The sequence below is a fragment of the Pipistrellus hanaki genome (assembly GCF_964339955.1).
Source record: "Pipistrellus hanaki genome assembly, chromosome: 3".
Classification (NCBI taxonomy): Eukaryota; Metazoa; Chordata; class Mammalia; order Chiroptera; family Vespertilionidae; genus Pipistrellus; species Pipistrellus hanaki.
Window position 1 is genome coordinate 167445206 of NC_140505.1, and position 15080 is coordinate 167460285.

A 15080-nucleotide genomic window follows, 5' to 3' on the forward strand; every position below is an offset into this window, starting at 1 on the left:
ACACTTGCAAGAAACCCGAGCCTTGGCGAGGGTCGATAATCTCTAACACAGAGAGGTGGCCCTGGAGTCAAGCCCTTAGGTCTGTCCGAACCCAAGTCCTTCCTACCACTAAGCATTTTCACTTGGCAAGAAGGAAAGGAAAAGGAGTCCTGCTCCCAGGATGCCATCTGGGGTGAAATGCCAGAGAAATGGCGCTACCTGGTTAGGCCCCACTCCCAGTGCGGGCCCTCTGGGGCCTTCAAGACCAGCTCTGTCCCTTTGGTTGCTGAGATCAAGTGAACGTCAGCCTGAGCTCACAAGAGAGTAAAGAGGGAGGAGCAGTAGAAGTGGGTGAGCAAAGTTAGAAGGAATTACCCATCGTACCAGGCTTCTGTTCCTGAGGAAAGGCAGCCTGTTGGAAGGTCAACACCAATCAATGGTCAAGTGCACCGCTAGAGCCCTAGCTACTCCCATCCCTGCACCCAGGGCTGCCCAGACTCCCACAGTCAGCAGTACTTTCAGGCCCATGAGACTCTGCCATTGTGTTTTCTCCTAAGAAAGTCAAATGGTGCCATGACCAGTTTGGCTCAGTGGATAGAGCACCGGCCTATGGACTAAAGGGTCGCAGGTTCGATTTTGGTCAAGGACATGGACCTTGGTTGTGGTTACATCCCCAGTAGGGGTTGTGCAGAAGGCAGCTTATCGATGTTTCTCTCTCATCGATGTTTCTAACTCTCTATCCCTCTCCCTTCTTCTCTGTAAAAAAAAAATCAATAAAATATATTAAAAAAGAAAAAGTCAAATGGTGACTTTGGAAATAGAAATCGCATTAGATTCCTCGCGTGCTGTGTGAATGAGGGCCTATCTGAGCCACAATCATCTCATTAATGACACAGAATTAATAACATCCACTTCAGGGACTGTTGCTTGATTAAATGAGATAGTACATATATGTGAATGCATTCTGTTATGCATAACAATATAAAATATTCACTATGATTACACTGGGTTTCCATTTTGGCCTCTTCATCGGGAACAAAAATAACGTGAAAGCATATAAAAGTGTTGGCTGCTCCAGCTGATTAGAAATGAGAGACACTGCATCTCTTTTTACTACCCTGGTTCTAATATAGCTTCGTCTGTCACGTGGCTGTCTTCAACTCAGTTCCTCTGCTGAGAATGCGAAATCGCCAAGTGGGTGAGCAGTGGAGAGGTACTGTTTCCAGAGGAAGGCATTAAATTAAATTATTAAACATGCACGCGTAGGAGGAGTAAAGCAAGAATTTTTAAAGATTCACAAGGAAAGGCAGCAGAGCCAAGGGACTATTTCTGGTGTTCTGACTAGAAAACTCCCAGTGGCTTTTACGGCTATTTATTAACCCGCAACATCATAAACCGTAACCCTATTAAATATGATGAATGGCTCCTAGGCTACGATGTTTAAATACCAATTCACAGGGATTTTAGAAGGCCAACCTGGCATCCAAGGATGCAAAGTCTTTGGCCAAATGGCGATTATGTGGATAGATGCAATTATAGCAACTAAATGCGAAATGATGATGGACAAGGAATTTAGAATAAAGAAAAAATGCATTTATTTATTTAGATTCTGCCCCATCGTGCTGAACTACCTAATTGTGATCACAGGAGCAGCCCTGAACCACTGTTTGAGGCTGAGTGTGTCACGGGGCTGGCACCGCCTCATGAGGCACCCTGTGCTGTGCCCTCAGTGCTCATGCACCATGAATTTAGAAAAAAAAGTACTCTCTGGGCAGACAAACGAGAAAAAGTCTCTCCCTCACATCATGAGGGCCCTTGTAAGAATCAAAAAAGGCATCTCTTGCTCCAAGCTACAGCCCTTCACTGCCTTGAAAATCAAGAGTGATCTTGTTAAGGAACTGAGAGGGTCTTTGGTCTTTTTAAGTGTTTTCAAAGTGTGATAGAAGGCTTATGTCCCCTTTAAAGAATGGGGCTTTTTGGTTTACTCTACCTGCTATAATTGTTGCACTTGAAGTCATCTATCCTCAAGCTTAAAAAAAATTCAGCACCCTTTGTGGAAGAAAGAGAAAACAACGAAGCTTTTCCTATCTTCTCAGTAAACATGTATGTGTGTTTGCTCTCTTGATGGAACAGGGAAGGTTCCGGAACCTGCTGAGGGGCTGCTGTAGGGCACCCACCGGCCTGTTTGGGGAGTGAGGAAGCCAGACCCGGATGGCATGGGGCTGGCCCTTCTCCCCTTGGCTCTCCAGCCCTTTCTGAGGCCCAGTTGCCCCTTTCAAGGCCACTACAGTCACCACTTAACACTGGGCTCCATTTGTCACAGGCAAATAAAAGGAAAGGCATTACTTTCTACTTCTCAATAGCTTGCTAATCTGTCACGCTGTGTCTTCAGTTTGAGGACAGCCCTGTGTTTGCAGAACAAAACGGGGAGACACCCTCAGTAAGAGAATCTTAAATACTATGATCCCTGCCCTCCTTCCAACCAGGAAAGGATATATATTTATTTAAGAGTGAATGGAAAAAAAGAAAGAATTAAGAAAGAGGGCTTATCTGTAGATCAATGGGGATAAATGATGAAAAGAAGCCACTTTGAGGCATACCAGCCTGGTGAGTATCTCTTTAAAACAAGCAGTTAAAAAAGCTTTCAACCTCGTAATACCATAAATGTCCTGCTGCTGTCTTGGCTTCCAGATTCTTCCCCGTACTTTCCATGAGTATTCCACTGGGAATTGTCTGGAATCCCAGATTAAAACAGCAATAACCCAACTCCCTTGTTAGAATATTTATTTTCTTTTAAGTTTGGAAACTCAGCCGGGATGCATCTCTAAGTATACGGCATGGCCTCAACCCTCCTAGGGGCTCCAGGAGATGTTTCTCAAACAGCACGCTGGGCAGCAGAGTCCTGGAACAGGAGAGGGAGGGGGGCACTGCAGCCTCGTGTGGAAAGCCCCAGCTGCAGACAAACAACAAAAGCCTGGGAACCTCCACTTTCCGAGGATTCATTCCAGATGTCAGACCTTGTGGTGTCACAATGGGGCTCAAGCAGACTGACAAGGAGGCCCCTGAAGTCGGGCTGAGAGGAGGCATTGAGGCAAAATCATCACCTGACCAAATCCATAACCTAACAACTAAATCAATTCTAAGGTTGGCAGCAATATGATACAGTCCTGTATTTCATAGTTATCTATGTGGGAGATCCATCCACACACCCTCCAACCTACTCACCCATCTAATGGAGCAAACCATTCAATAACTGATTGACCATAGTCCTCAGTCAGAATACTGAATCACTCAGAACAGATTGTTAGATTCTACAGTCTGATTGCTAGACTGTAGAATCTAACCATCTGATCCTAAGAACAGATTCCAGCCATAAACCATCGCTATGGCCACATCAGTGAATAATGACTAAGTGCCAACCCTGAATCCATCCATCCATCCATCCATCCAAAGAATATTTATTAAACACACATGGTAACATATCAGATAAGAACGTAAGCTTTGGAGTCAGACAGAATTGAGTTTGAATCCTGACTTTATCTCTTACGAACTGTGTGATCTTGTCAAGTTGCTTCAGTTCTCTAAGCCCTAAATTCCTCATGGGTGACATGGATATAAAAAGAATATTGACCTTACAAGTATTACTGTGAGAATTAAACAAGATAACTTACATAAAGGACTTCACACAGTGCCTGGTACTGTGAGCTATTGTGATCCTGCGATCGTGTGATTACCACAGGAGGGCCTAGCCAAACAGTGGTAAGCCTTGGCTCACTGAGAAAACCGTCTACTCCTAATAAAAGCAAAATGTTGGTAAAAACAGTTCACTTAGGAAGAATGATTCCTTAGGTGAGAATCATAATATCTGGAAGAGGACTAACATTCTCTTGTCTGGTCACAATGCAGTATGATAGGAAAACTGGGTATTAACAATGACTGATCACAATCAAACAGCTGGTTTAACAGCAGAACTAGTTAGGAATTAAGGTCTCCAGACTGCCAGTTTGGTGTAGGTTTGTTTTGTTTTACCATAACTTCCTATGGAGAGGCAGTTCTATGGTCAAAGAGCTGACATATGCAAGGGCATCCAGAAACGAACCAGGAATTGGGGCCTCCTTGGAGAAATGTGTCAAAGGGATAAGAAGCTACAAAAGAAACAGCAGCCCATTTGGAACAAGCGTTCATAATTCTTTTCTCTCTGCACCTGGCACGGAGCTTGGTCTGCTTTGTTCGTTTCTATATCCCCAGCATCCAGTGCAAGTAATCAATAACTATTAGTTGGATGAAGAAATGAGTGAGATTTGGTAGGAGGAGTGTTTGGCCTGCATGGCACGAGTATTTTCCATCCTGAAGTGAATATGTTAGTCACAGGGAAGCTCGTAGAAGAAAAGATGCTATTTCCTGGATGTGTTTTCTTTTGCCACCCTGTCTGCTGCCATGGTGCCAAGGCCCTTGGTTCACCAAGGGCAACAGTGCCCGCAGCCATGACCTCGGCACCTGCACAGTCCGGATCTGGTCTGTGAAAGGGCACTGTGGAGAGGATAGCAGAGTGGAGCTATGCCTTTACCTCCTTGCCTAAGTGAAGCTGGGATGTGCTGACCCTAACATGGAGCAACTTTGTAAATAGTGGTGGACACAGCAAGCTGGGAGAGGGGGAGAATCCTCCTGGTCCCTGATCCTCATGGCCCACAAGCCCGGCACCCATCCTTCCTGTGGGGGAGAAGGGGTTACCGGCAACCTTCCCCTACCGGCACCTCCCAGCACCGCAATCACCCGATTCCCTGAACTGTCACAGGAAGAGAAAAGAGAAGCCTGTGTCCCCCATCCCCTATTGTTCTCCACCTTCAGCAGGCAGCCTGCGGGCTCCTCAGGACGGATGGAACGAAAGGAGAATGATCTGGGGAGCAGGGCCATGCCAGAGAGTGGTGGCGGGCCCAATCGAGCCTCCATGTAAGTTATTAGGGAACTAACTCGGACTGGGCCAAGGTGACCCCCAGTGTCCTCCATCACCTGGACCTGGGCCCTCGGGATAGCATTTAAGCCAGAGAACCTGGCATTTTCTTGGACACCGTGACCAGTGTGGGAGTCAGGTGATCCATTCTCCCCAGCTGCCCCCATCACCTTGTCTCTGGGCTGGGTGGTGGCACAGGAAAGACAAAGGAGGAAATGACAGGTGCCGGCTGCTTTGGAGCCAGTCCCGGCAGCACGTGTGTTGGCCCCGACGCCCTGCCAAGTTGCGGCTGAAGATCCAGGCCAGGGGTGGAGGCGATTCGAGAGATGACTGGGAGAAATATCGCAAACTGGCTGAAGCTACGGAGGTAATGCAGGCACAAGAGAGGGAAGAGAGGGGAGCCGGAGAAAGGAGGAGAGAGAAGCTGTGTCCAGGCACATAAGATCCAAGGAAGAAGAGCAGCCAGCAGCGGAAAAGCAGGAGCCGGGGCCCTGTGAAGCCAGGAAAAGTACACAGCTTCAAAAGCAAAGCAGGGAGAGGATCCGACTCACAAGTTGAACAAAACTTAAAGGGGAGTTATTGTGAATGTAGAACAAAATATTAAAAGGGTGTGAGTTAGTGTGAATGTAGAAAGACAGACCGACTGCCCCCAAGAATCCATCTCGCCTCTTAGGAGAGTTAATGGATCTGCCACATAGAGCGCCCACTCCCAGGGGCGTGGGTAACGCATCACAGAGCCGGTCAGAGGAGCACGGGACAGGAGTCTCAGGGTTTTCAGAGCCGTTCTGGCCGGGGGGTGACGTTGTGTGAAATCACTCTCAGCTGGCCCCTCTCCAGCGTGAAGCCCTGCCCCTCAGCTCCACGCAGTCCATCGTCCTGACCCCGCGTCCCTTTGTCCCCGTCCCGGGCGCAACACTCACGCAGGTGCGCGGGCAGGCGGATCGAGTCTTCCTCCATCCTGAGCGCTCTGGGCACTGGAACATGAAGTGGAGTCGAGGAGGCGTAGCTGGGCACTGGGCTCTCGGGAGGTGTGTATGAAATTCGCTCTTGCTGTCAAAAACAAATGCAGGAAGAGGGGAGGGGGGAAGACAATGAACGCTTGGAACTAGGTGTGAACTAAGGGAGAGGAGCAAAAGGGACAGGGGGCATCTGAGCACATGCCAAGTGATCCTGCCTGCCCCCTCGATAGACGCTGTTTTGTTCTATTTCAGAGCTCCAGCTTTTGGGATTTACGACAAAGCTCTGGGAAGGTTTATAACATAGGGCTTTTCCTTTGGACTCGGATCAATGGGTGCCCATTTTTTTTTCTCTCTGAACTAGTGGTTTTGTTCAAGTACAGAGGGGAGACAACGCGGAGGAAATGATAAAATAAGTCCTAGAGCAGGGGCGGGGAACCTTTTTTCTGCCAACGGCCATTGGGATATTTATAACATCATTCTTGGGCCATGCAAGATTATCGACTTAAAAATGAGCCTGCTATATTTGGTCAAACATTTCATTAACTCACCCCTAATGCCTTAGAAGAGCTAGACCGAATGATTTCATAGGCCTTACACGGTCCATGGGCCGGACATTTCCCACCGTTGACCTAGAGAATGGCTTTAAAGGCTACTCTCAAAAATGACCTTCCAAGTCACATAATAATGCCACCAATACATTAAAACATGTTTCCTGCTGAAACCGGTTTGGCTCAGTGGTAGAGCGTTGGTCTGCGGACTGAAAGGTCACAGGTTTGATTCCAGTCAAGGGCATGTACATTGGTTGCGGGCATATCCCCGGTAGGGGATGTGCAAGAAGCAACTTGTCGATGTTTCTCTCTCATTGACGTTTCTAGCTCTCTCTCTCCCTTCCTCTCTGTAAAAAAAAAAAATCAATAAAAAAATGTTTCCTCTCCTCTGGCAATATCCCTGGTCTAATCCAAGTATGATCCTGTACGCAGATCAAATGAGAGATCTGCACCAAGTGGTGCACTATCAATTCCAGATTTAGTTCATCAATCTACAAGCAAGACGTTTCTGTTACCTACCAGTCTCATTATACAACAACCGGCCAAAATATCTATCCAATGTTTAATTTTTTTTTTTTCTTCAGAGCAAAGAGTTCTCTGTAACGTTAACAGCTACCTCCTTGTCCCTTCGTTTTCTATCTAGAACCAATATTTCCTTTTCTTCCGAACTGTTTCAGAGATTCAAAGAATCACTTGCATTTAAGAAAACAACTAAAAACACGCAAGAGACAAGGAAAGGGGAAGGAGGGGGCTTCGGCAGATCCACTGTTTAAATTCAAACAGGCAGTGTCTGTTAGATCAATTAAAACAACTGGATGGGATGGAAAAGATAATTATTTGCTTGAAACTAAAACATGGCCAACAACGGCAAGAAACCAACCCTCGTAAACCAACCCTGCAGCTGAGGGCCAGGGAGCGGTGCAATTTGCATCTGAGATCTGCATGCCCCCTCGTTTGATTCGCAGGCCATACACACGGAACATAACTTCCGTTCGTTTCTGTGGTTTAACTGGGCAAAGCAAAGTGGGACACACCGGGTCTAAAAATAGGTTGGGGGGAGGGGGGGGAAGATCAGTCAAAGGCCTTTGTGAAAACAGAAATCGGGAGCGAAAGAAAAATCACAGATTAACATAAAGCTCAGGGGTTTATGTTTTGGAAAGACAGTTCTCCAACATTTTCTATTTCATCAAACACGCGAAGGGAAGCAGGGGAGTCCCCAGGGCCTATAACCAAAAGTCAAGTTTTTCTTCTGTTCGTACCCACCCTGGAAAGTTTGGTGGTTGTGGTAGGGAGTTTCAGTTTTAAATGACTCTGTACATGTTTTTGTGATCTCCAAAGGGAATCGCTACACCTTCCCTGAGGCATCCTCTACCAGAAAATAGGGCGTTTGGAATAGTTCTGTTTAAACATCCATCCTCAAGTTTCCTGATGGACTTGCTAACTACGGGCAGACACATACATGCCAAATGTCATTTCTGTATCAATCAAGATGTTCTCTGAAAGGTCACCCAGAGGCAAAACCTTCAACTTCACTTTTCTTGAACTTGATCAAACATCACACATAATTTGAGCATCTGTAAGGAGGAGTTATATTTTTCGTGTTTGGGGTTTTTGGGGTGAAAGAGGAAAGACATGAACCCACATGGGAAACATACAAAAATCTGTTCAGGGGTTTTTCAAGGTAAAACAGGCTTTGAAAGCATTGCAAACATAGTCTCTAACAAATGCTCCATACGCTTCAACCCTAGAGTAACTCCTCCCCTCCCCCTCAGTCCAATAGATATCTGGAGATCTTATCTACCATTAACTTCATTCCCAGAAATAGCTTTCTGGTGCTTTGTTTTGTTTTTAGGTTTTTTTGCAGAAGTGAAACTGTTGATGAAGAAAACTTGGTGCAGCCAAAGAATTTTTAAATGGGCTGGCATGAGTGGGAGAAAAAAGAAGACGGCATTTCAGAGCACGATGACTTTCCCTTCAAAGCACGAGAAACTTCTGAGATCCAATCCCTACGAGTGACAGGCCACCTCATCCCAGCTTCCTCATCCCTCACCACCTCTACCAAGGAAAACTGGGTGAAGCCCAGTCCTCCATGAGGATTTTACTTTGGTTTGTGGGCAGTCTAGCTCTGGCTACTTACAAAAGAGGTGACCTGGGTGCCACCTTTAAAAGGTGTGCGCTCTGACTTGCTGAATCGTCAGAGTGCTGTGCCTTCATCGTACTGCGCTTTCTCTGTAACAGCCCCGGGTCTGAACTTCTGCAAGGCCCCCTGTCCCCACTGCTACACCGAAGGCCACACTTCAGTGCTTGCCCTGGCATTTTACACCACCTTCCCCGACATGTCCACACAATTCTGGATGGAAACAGCTGTACTATTTTATTAGTATGTTTTTTATTGATCTCAAGGAGAGGAAGAGAGAGCGAGAGAGATAGAAACATCAATGATGAGAAAGGATCATCAATCAGCTGTCTCCTGTACGCCCCTTCCTGAGGATAGAGCTCGAAACCCAGGCATGTGCCTTGACTGGGAATCAAACCCTGACCTCCTGGTTCATGGGCCAACACTCAACCACTGAGCCATCTGTACTGTTTTATGATAAAACCTATAAAAAGGAGGCCAGAGACTGAGTGATGGTGGACCCTGAATTCCTCTCGTTCCTGATGATGGTTTCCACTCAGCAATATCTTGACACCATAAATTTGGGAGACAGGAAGCTCTTTTTAAAAGGTTCAATGAAGAGGCCAGTCAGGAGGAAGCTAAATGCCCCTCTCGGGCCTCCAGTGATTTGCTAACAGTCATTACACATGACTGTGGCCCTGGGCTCGGCGACCAGCAGAGGACAGGGACCCCAGAAAGGATGCAGCCCAGTGCCCGGGCTCCTTTCTGAAAAGAACAAAACATACAGCTGGAATCCTTTGACTTTCTTTTCTTTCTTTTTTTTTTTTTTTAATCCCTAGGATGACCCACACGGTCCTGGTTTTGCAATCTATTACTCTAGCCTTGCTCTTAGCATTCAGCACACTGTCGTCAATTAGAAAAAAAATGAAACAAATCCGGCTATCTCAGATGGGAACACCTACAAAGAGAAGCTTAAGGAGACTAACACCCAATTTCCCAAACAAAGGAAACCTCCTATCCTCACAATGGCTTCTCTGGTCAGACCCCAACAAAGAGAAGTACCAGCTCGTTCACCTCTAGAACACACTGCCAGCCCAATGAAAACCGAAGGTGCTTCACTTTATGATTACAGAGGGGATAACAATTTTCCCAGAGGATTATCACCACCGGTCTAATTAGATTAAAGTGCTACAGACAGCGATATGGGTGCATTCACGTTTTGCAGGGGGATAAACTGCTAGAGGGGGTCAGTGATGTAACTGCAAGGGCCGTGATGTGGTTGCATTGTTGCTCAGGTGCTGAAACAACAGCAGGCTGCTCTCCAATGTGCAGGCACAACCTGCAGATCAAAAGGGAAGCCCTGCCATGCCCAAGGCCAACTGCGATATCCGTGAGAAGGGAGGGTGGGGGGAGGAAGAGCTGCGCCGAGCTCTGAAAAGAAAAAAATGAGGCTAAAGATAGTTTTAGGCAAAAGATGGAATGTAAATTTTACTATTATAGAAAGTTTCCTCTCCTCCACCCCCCCCCCCAAAAAAAAGTAATGGAATATGGAGTAGGGACACTATAAGCACAACTACTAAAACCAGAATGAGTTCTATTCCTCCCTCTTCATTCCTTCCCCAACCACAGAGGGCCAGTGACAGGTACCCATCTAATGCTGTTCAGTTTATTTATTTATTTGTTTGTTTATTTATTTATTCATTTTTAAATATATTTTCATTGATTTCAGAGAGTTAAGAGATAGGTAGAGAAAGACAGATACACCAATGATGAAAGAGAATCATTGATTTGAGTGGCACCATTTTCAAGATTTTTGACCGGCTGCCTACTGGGGATTGAGCCCACAACCCGGGCATGTGCCCTAACCAGGATAGAACTGCTGACCAAGGTTCATGGTTCGACATTCAACCACTGAGCCACGTTTGCAGGGCATTGCTGCTCTTTTTTAAACTGAGTGCAAAGGAACTGTGACTATCATGTAAAACAAGCTTATACGTTACACACCAAGTAAAAACATTGCGTTTCTCCCCACCCCCTACCCCATGGCTGCATAGTATGGAAGAGTGGAAAAATATTCTCATTACCAAAAAGTCTTTCCTATTCAAAAGTATTCAAATCCTGGGGATCCCCCTGGTGAATTTATGCATTTGCTTTTACACCATTGACTCTTTGATGAGGCTGAAAAGTTAAGAAGCGTAGAGCCTATTGCTAATGAAATGTTATCTTCCTGGGAATAAAGAAGATCAAGCATTTCTGGAATTGAGAAAAACTGAAAGAAAGGTTGGTTGTGCTTCCTAAAAGATGGTTTGCAGGTCATTTCAAAGACTCCTCTACTGCAACACTGAGATGGCCCTTGCTTTAGGATCCATTTCGAGAACTAGTCCCATTTCCATTATAAATGGCAGCGGTGCCCAGTGACGATCTCTGAAGCCTGTGTAGAGCACTGAGGGGGAAGTGCCACGGAAACAGCGGTGACCGTGACCATTTCCTGAAGAACGCTAGCAAAAATGCCACAGGTACCCCTTGCATCCTGCAGCTCTTCAGTGTCTCGGTCGTGCAATGAAATTCATCAACCCAGACAAGATGGAAAACAGCAGGCACCAGAGATACAACAGTCACGTGGGTGATATTCAAAACTTTGAGGAAAGGACTCTTTTCCACCATGAAGGTTTTTAGGAAAGCTGATGCTTGCACTATAGTTGTTTCCTGTACACTGAAGAGAAGAAACTTCTTCTATGGGAAGTTATGTATTGAGATTTGCTAAACGGAAGTCTGAATACACATTTACGTTAAGTACCCTCTTCTAGTTCCAAAATGATTTAAGGTGGTGGCTTTGGCTTTCTTTAAATAAGCTTCATTAATACATTACCAAAAAATGCCCAAGAATGAAATTTGAGTGGCACCATTTTCTAGATTTTTGGCATCATGGATACAGACAGACATACACAGGAGCTTAAACTCCTGAATGTCAATCTTATTCACATGAATAACTACGTTCAATATTTTGTTTATCCCAAAATTTAGCGAGATCAACTTAAAGACCTTGATTAAAAAAATAAATAAATAAAGATTAAAAAAAAAAAGGAGATGTGCGTCTTCTTAAATAATATACATTATATACACAAATCATGTCTTGTTGAGCATCTCCCAGAAAAGTATACCTTAGGACCTGGGATACATCTTAGGAACGGAGGTGTTCCATTAAATTTTGAAGCAGAAAACCGGGGCCATCAAATCACAGCAGTGCAGTTGCAACGCTATCTTCCCATCCCATGCAGGCTCCAGAAACACCTAACCCTGCGGCCCCAGTCAGCTCTTCTCCTAGTGGTCAGCTCCTCCCCTGAGAGCCACAGCCCTCTGGGTCGGGGGGTGGGGAACCTTTTATCTGCCAAGGGCCACTTGGATATTTATATCATCATTCATGGGCCATACAAAATTATCAACTTTAAAATGAGCCTGCTATATTTGGTCAAACCTTTAATTAACTCACCCCGAATGCCTTAGAAGAGCTAGGCCAAATGATTTCCAGGGCCTGATACAGCCCACGAGCCAGGCGTTCCCCACCCCTGCTCTGGCTGCTCAAGGCATTAGGTTTTTACAACCCAATGTGTCTTTGTCTTTTAGCATGATTGAAATGACTCGGGGATAGGAGTACCCTGTAGTTGGATGGAAAGTATATTCCTGGTCTCTAGAGCTTCCTCTCTTGGTTACCCAGACACCCATTCAGCCCCGCAGTGGGGGTGAGGGGTGTAGTGCCCAACAAGCCACATTCACTCTGATGTGGGCACCTTCCTAGGAGCACAGCTTCACCAGTTTAAGGAATGCTCATGCTTTGGACATAGAAGAAGATTCGGGTTCTGGACCTAAAATATACAGGTTCCTACATATTCATAACTGAAATCCCCCCTTTCCTCATCTTCCTGGCCTATTATATCCGAAAATCAGAAGACAGAGTATTGTGTTTGTCAAATAGATACAAGTGTAAGTCAAAGCAACTTAAGTCTTCTTTTTACATGGAACAATGTTTGCACAGTGACGTGAGCAAAGTGAATAAAAAGATAGATGGATAAATCAAGCATTGCTATAAAAGACCATTAAGCTTTTCTATGATCATTATGAAATATTTCAGGACTCATCAGGCCAGGCCAATACTATTTGTTGTGAATTCTGCCACCATAACTCTTAAGAGTTTCCCAGATGGCCACATATTTAAAATGTTGGGTCATTTTACCCATAAGTACATATGAGTACTCGTGCACAATACCATGTGTCCCAGGCTTAGCTGGACAATACCATCACTGCAGGAAGAGGAGCTAGCATTAAGAGAGCCCTTGGGATGTATTTCCCATGAAGCCTTTGTTTCAGACTCACAATAACCCTGTAGGGAAAGCTTCATTATCTCCACTCCACATGAGGAAGCTGAGCTGAAGCTCACAAAGGTTGAGCAACTTGTGCAAGTCACCAGCCTGGGAAATAGGATATCTGCTACAAAGAGGATCACTAAGAAATGACATTTAAGTAGCGCCAGCCAATCCGCAATGGCTTCACAACTTACGGGGAATCCCAAGAGATAAATTCAAGCTTGTGAGAACTGCCACGGTTTTAGTTTATTTCATTGCTTTGCGCCCTCGGAATTCCAGCAGGATTTCTGAGGGTCACTGAGTCAGGGTGCTGACTTTGCTCATCTCGTGGGGAGCATTGGTGAAGGGAGTCAATGCATTGAGCTGAAAGAAGGGGACCAGATGTGATGTCCTGGAGAAGTTCTCCCAGCATGCGCTCTGAGCAGGTGCCGCCATTAGAATCCACCCAGGGATGTGTTACCTACCTATGCGCATGATCAGCAGGGCCAACAGGGCATTTACAGACTTCTTGTGCATAGGATGACGTCACCTTGCATAGATAGCTCATCTCGGGGAATTTTTCAGTAAAAATAAGTTACTTTTATCTATAACATTTTCTTGAACAACAACAAAATACATTTCCCTTCCTCAACTCCTTCCCTTGTATCCAAGAGCATCCGATCGAAATGTCCAGGCGAGACAAACAGGAGCAGTTAGGAGGAAAGGCTCCTGTCAACATTTATTTGGAGCAGGCATTGTCCAGATTTCCATAGCAAGAAGGATCTCAGCCTGCCTCCAGAAACCACCGTGGCCACAGTCCAGCAAGCTTCTCCAACGGCCTGAAGATGAGGCTCCCGGTCTCTCACATGAGGACGGGATGAAGGCCCTGAGGACATGTGTGGCCTGTGGGGAAAGGATTTAAAGGATCCTTGTAGGCATCTTCAAACACGAGAAGGACTCAGGTAAGGAAGAGTTAAGGCTGACCTGAAGCAACTCAGAGGACAGGGCCAGCAACATATACCTGTGCTCTGGAATTAGGCGTGACTTACTGTTCCCCAAAAAGCTGCTTTCAGCTGAGGCTAGAAGGTGACTCTATAAGAGGTTCCTGCACCGGAAGGCGCTGAGGTGGTGGAACTTGAAGGTGCCTTAAAACTCCCAGATTTTGCTTCTACACAATCTTATATCTCCTGGCAAATCAAAGGTCATTAATCACAGTGTGGGCGGAGAAGATCCAAACAAAACATGGATACCACGGTCTCCTTTTCCATCAATCCGTCCCCAGAGCCCCCTCACAGGATCCTAGGATTCTTTAAAGACAAACTCTCAAAGCAAAAAAACTAAAGTAGCGCCCTAGCTGGTTTGGCTCAGTGGATAAGAGCGTCGGCCTGCAGACTGAAGGGTCCCAAGTTCGATTCTGGTCAAGGGCACATGCCTGGGTTATGGGTTCGATCCCCAGTAGGGGGCATGCAGGAGGCAGCCTATCAATGATTCTCTCTCATCACTGATGCTTCTATCTCTCTCTCCCTCTCCCTTCCTCACGGAAATCAATAAAAACTATTTTTAAAAAACTGAAGTATATGTCTTATTGTTCTAATTTTAACACATTTTAATTAAGATCCTTTCCAACCTTGAGATGCTATGGATTTTTTCCCTGAATTTCTTAAGTATTTCTGACATGAATAGTAAGCAGAATCTCAAGCTGTGATTCCTTTTCATGCCAGGTTGTGGTTTCCAGGGATGTGTTTTGCTTGAAGGGTGCTCAGCTCATTTGGCTGGAACCTCGTGCTGATGGAGATGAGGTCACAGCACAGGCTCAGAATCTGCGTCGAAAAATTAAACGAGTGCCACTCCGTGCCCCCAGCTACACTCCTAATCCCTGATGTGATGCAGGTGATTGCTTTCCCTCCAAGTGGAGATTACGTGAGCTCAGCAACACACACCGCCACGCCTGCAAGCCCCCGGGGAAAGTGAGGTCCTGTTGAGAGTGGGTCTCCGCAGTGTATGAAGGTGGTGTGACTTTATTTATACAAAACCAGCAGGCATTACTTCCGGGGGGAAATAAAGTCTTGCTGTTGGATTGATCCAAAAATGCCCCTAAGCTTTTGATCAGCCTTTTGAAAGAGGGTCACTACATCCTTTTCTTCCTAATTTTAACAGCAGAAGAAACAGGTACTTAAATTAACAGCG

The 15080-nt window shown here is 45.7% G+C and overlaps 1 protein-coding gene across 3 annotated transcripts in view; it reads right to left on the reverse strand.

Annotated features, from left to right (window-relative positions):
- ETV6 (ETS variant transcription factor 6) overlaps window positions 1-15080 on the reverse strand; it is a 223976-nt gene that overhangs the window by 124350 nt on the left and 84546 nt on the right. For 2 of the 3 annotated variants that reach the window (XM_084877636.1, XM_084877635.1), the window contains exon 2: window positions 5851-5980. The exons of the other annotated variant lie outside the window; for it this stretch is intronic. In XM_084877636.1, the coding sequence (XP_084733762.1) occupies window positions 5851-5980 (130 nt within the window). The remainder of the gene's footprint in view (window positions 1-5850; window positions 5981-15080) is intronic. 3 annotated transcript variants of the gene reach the window in all.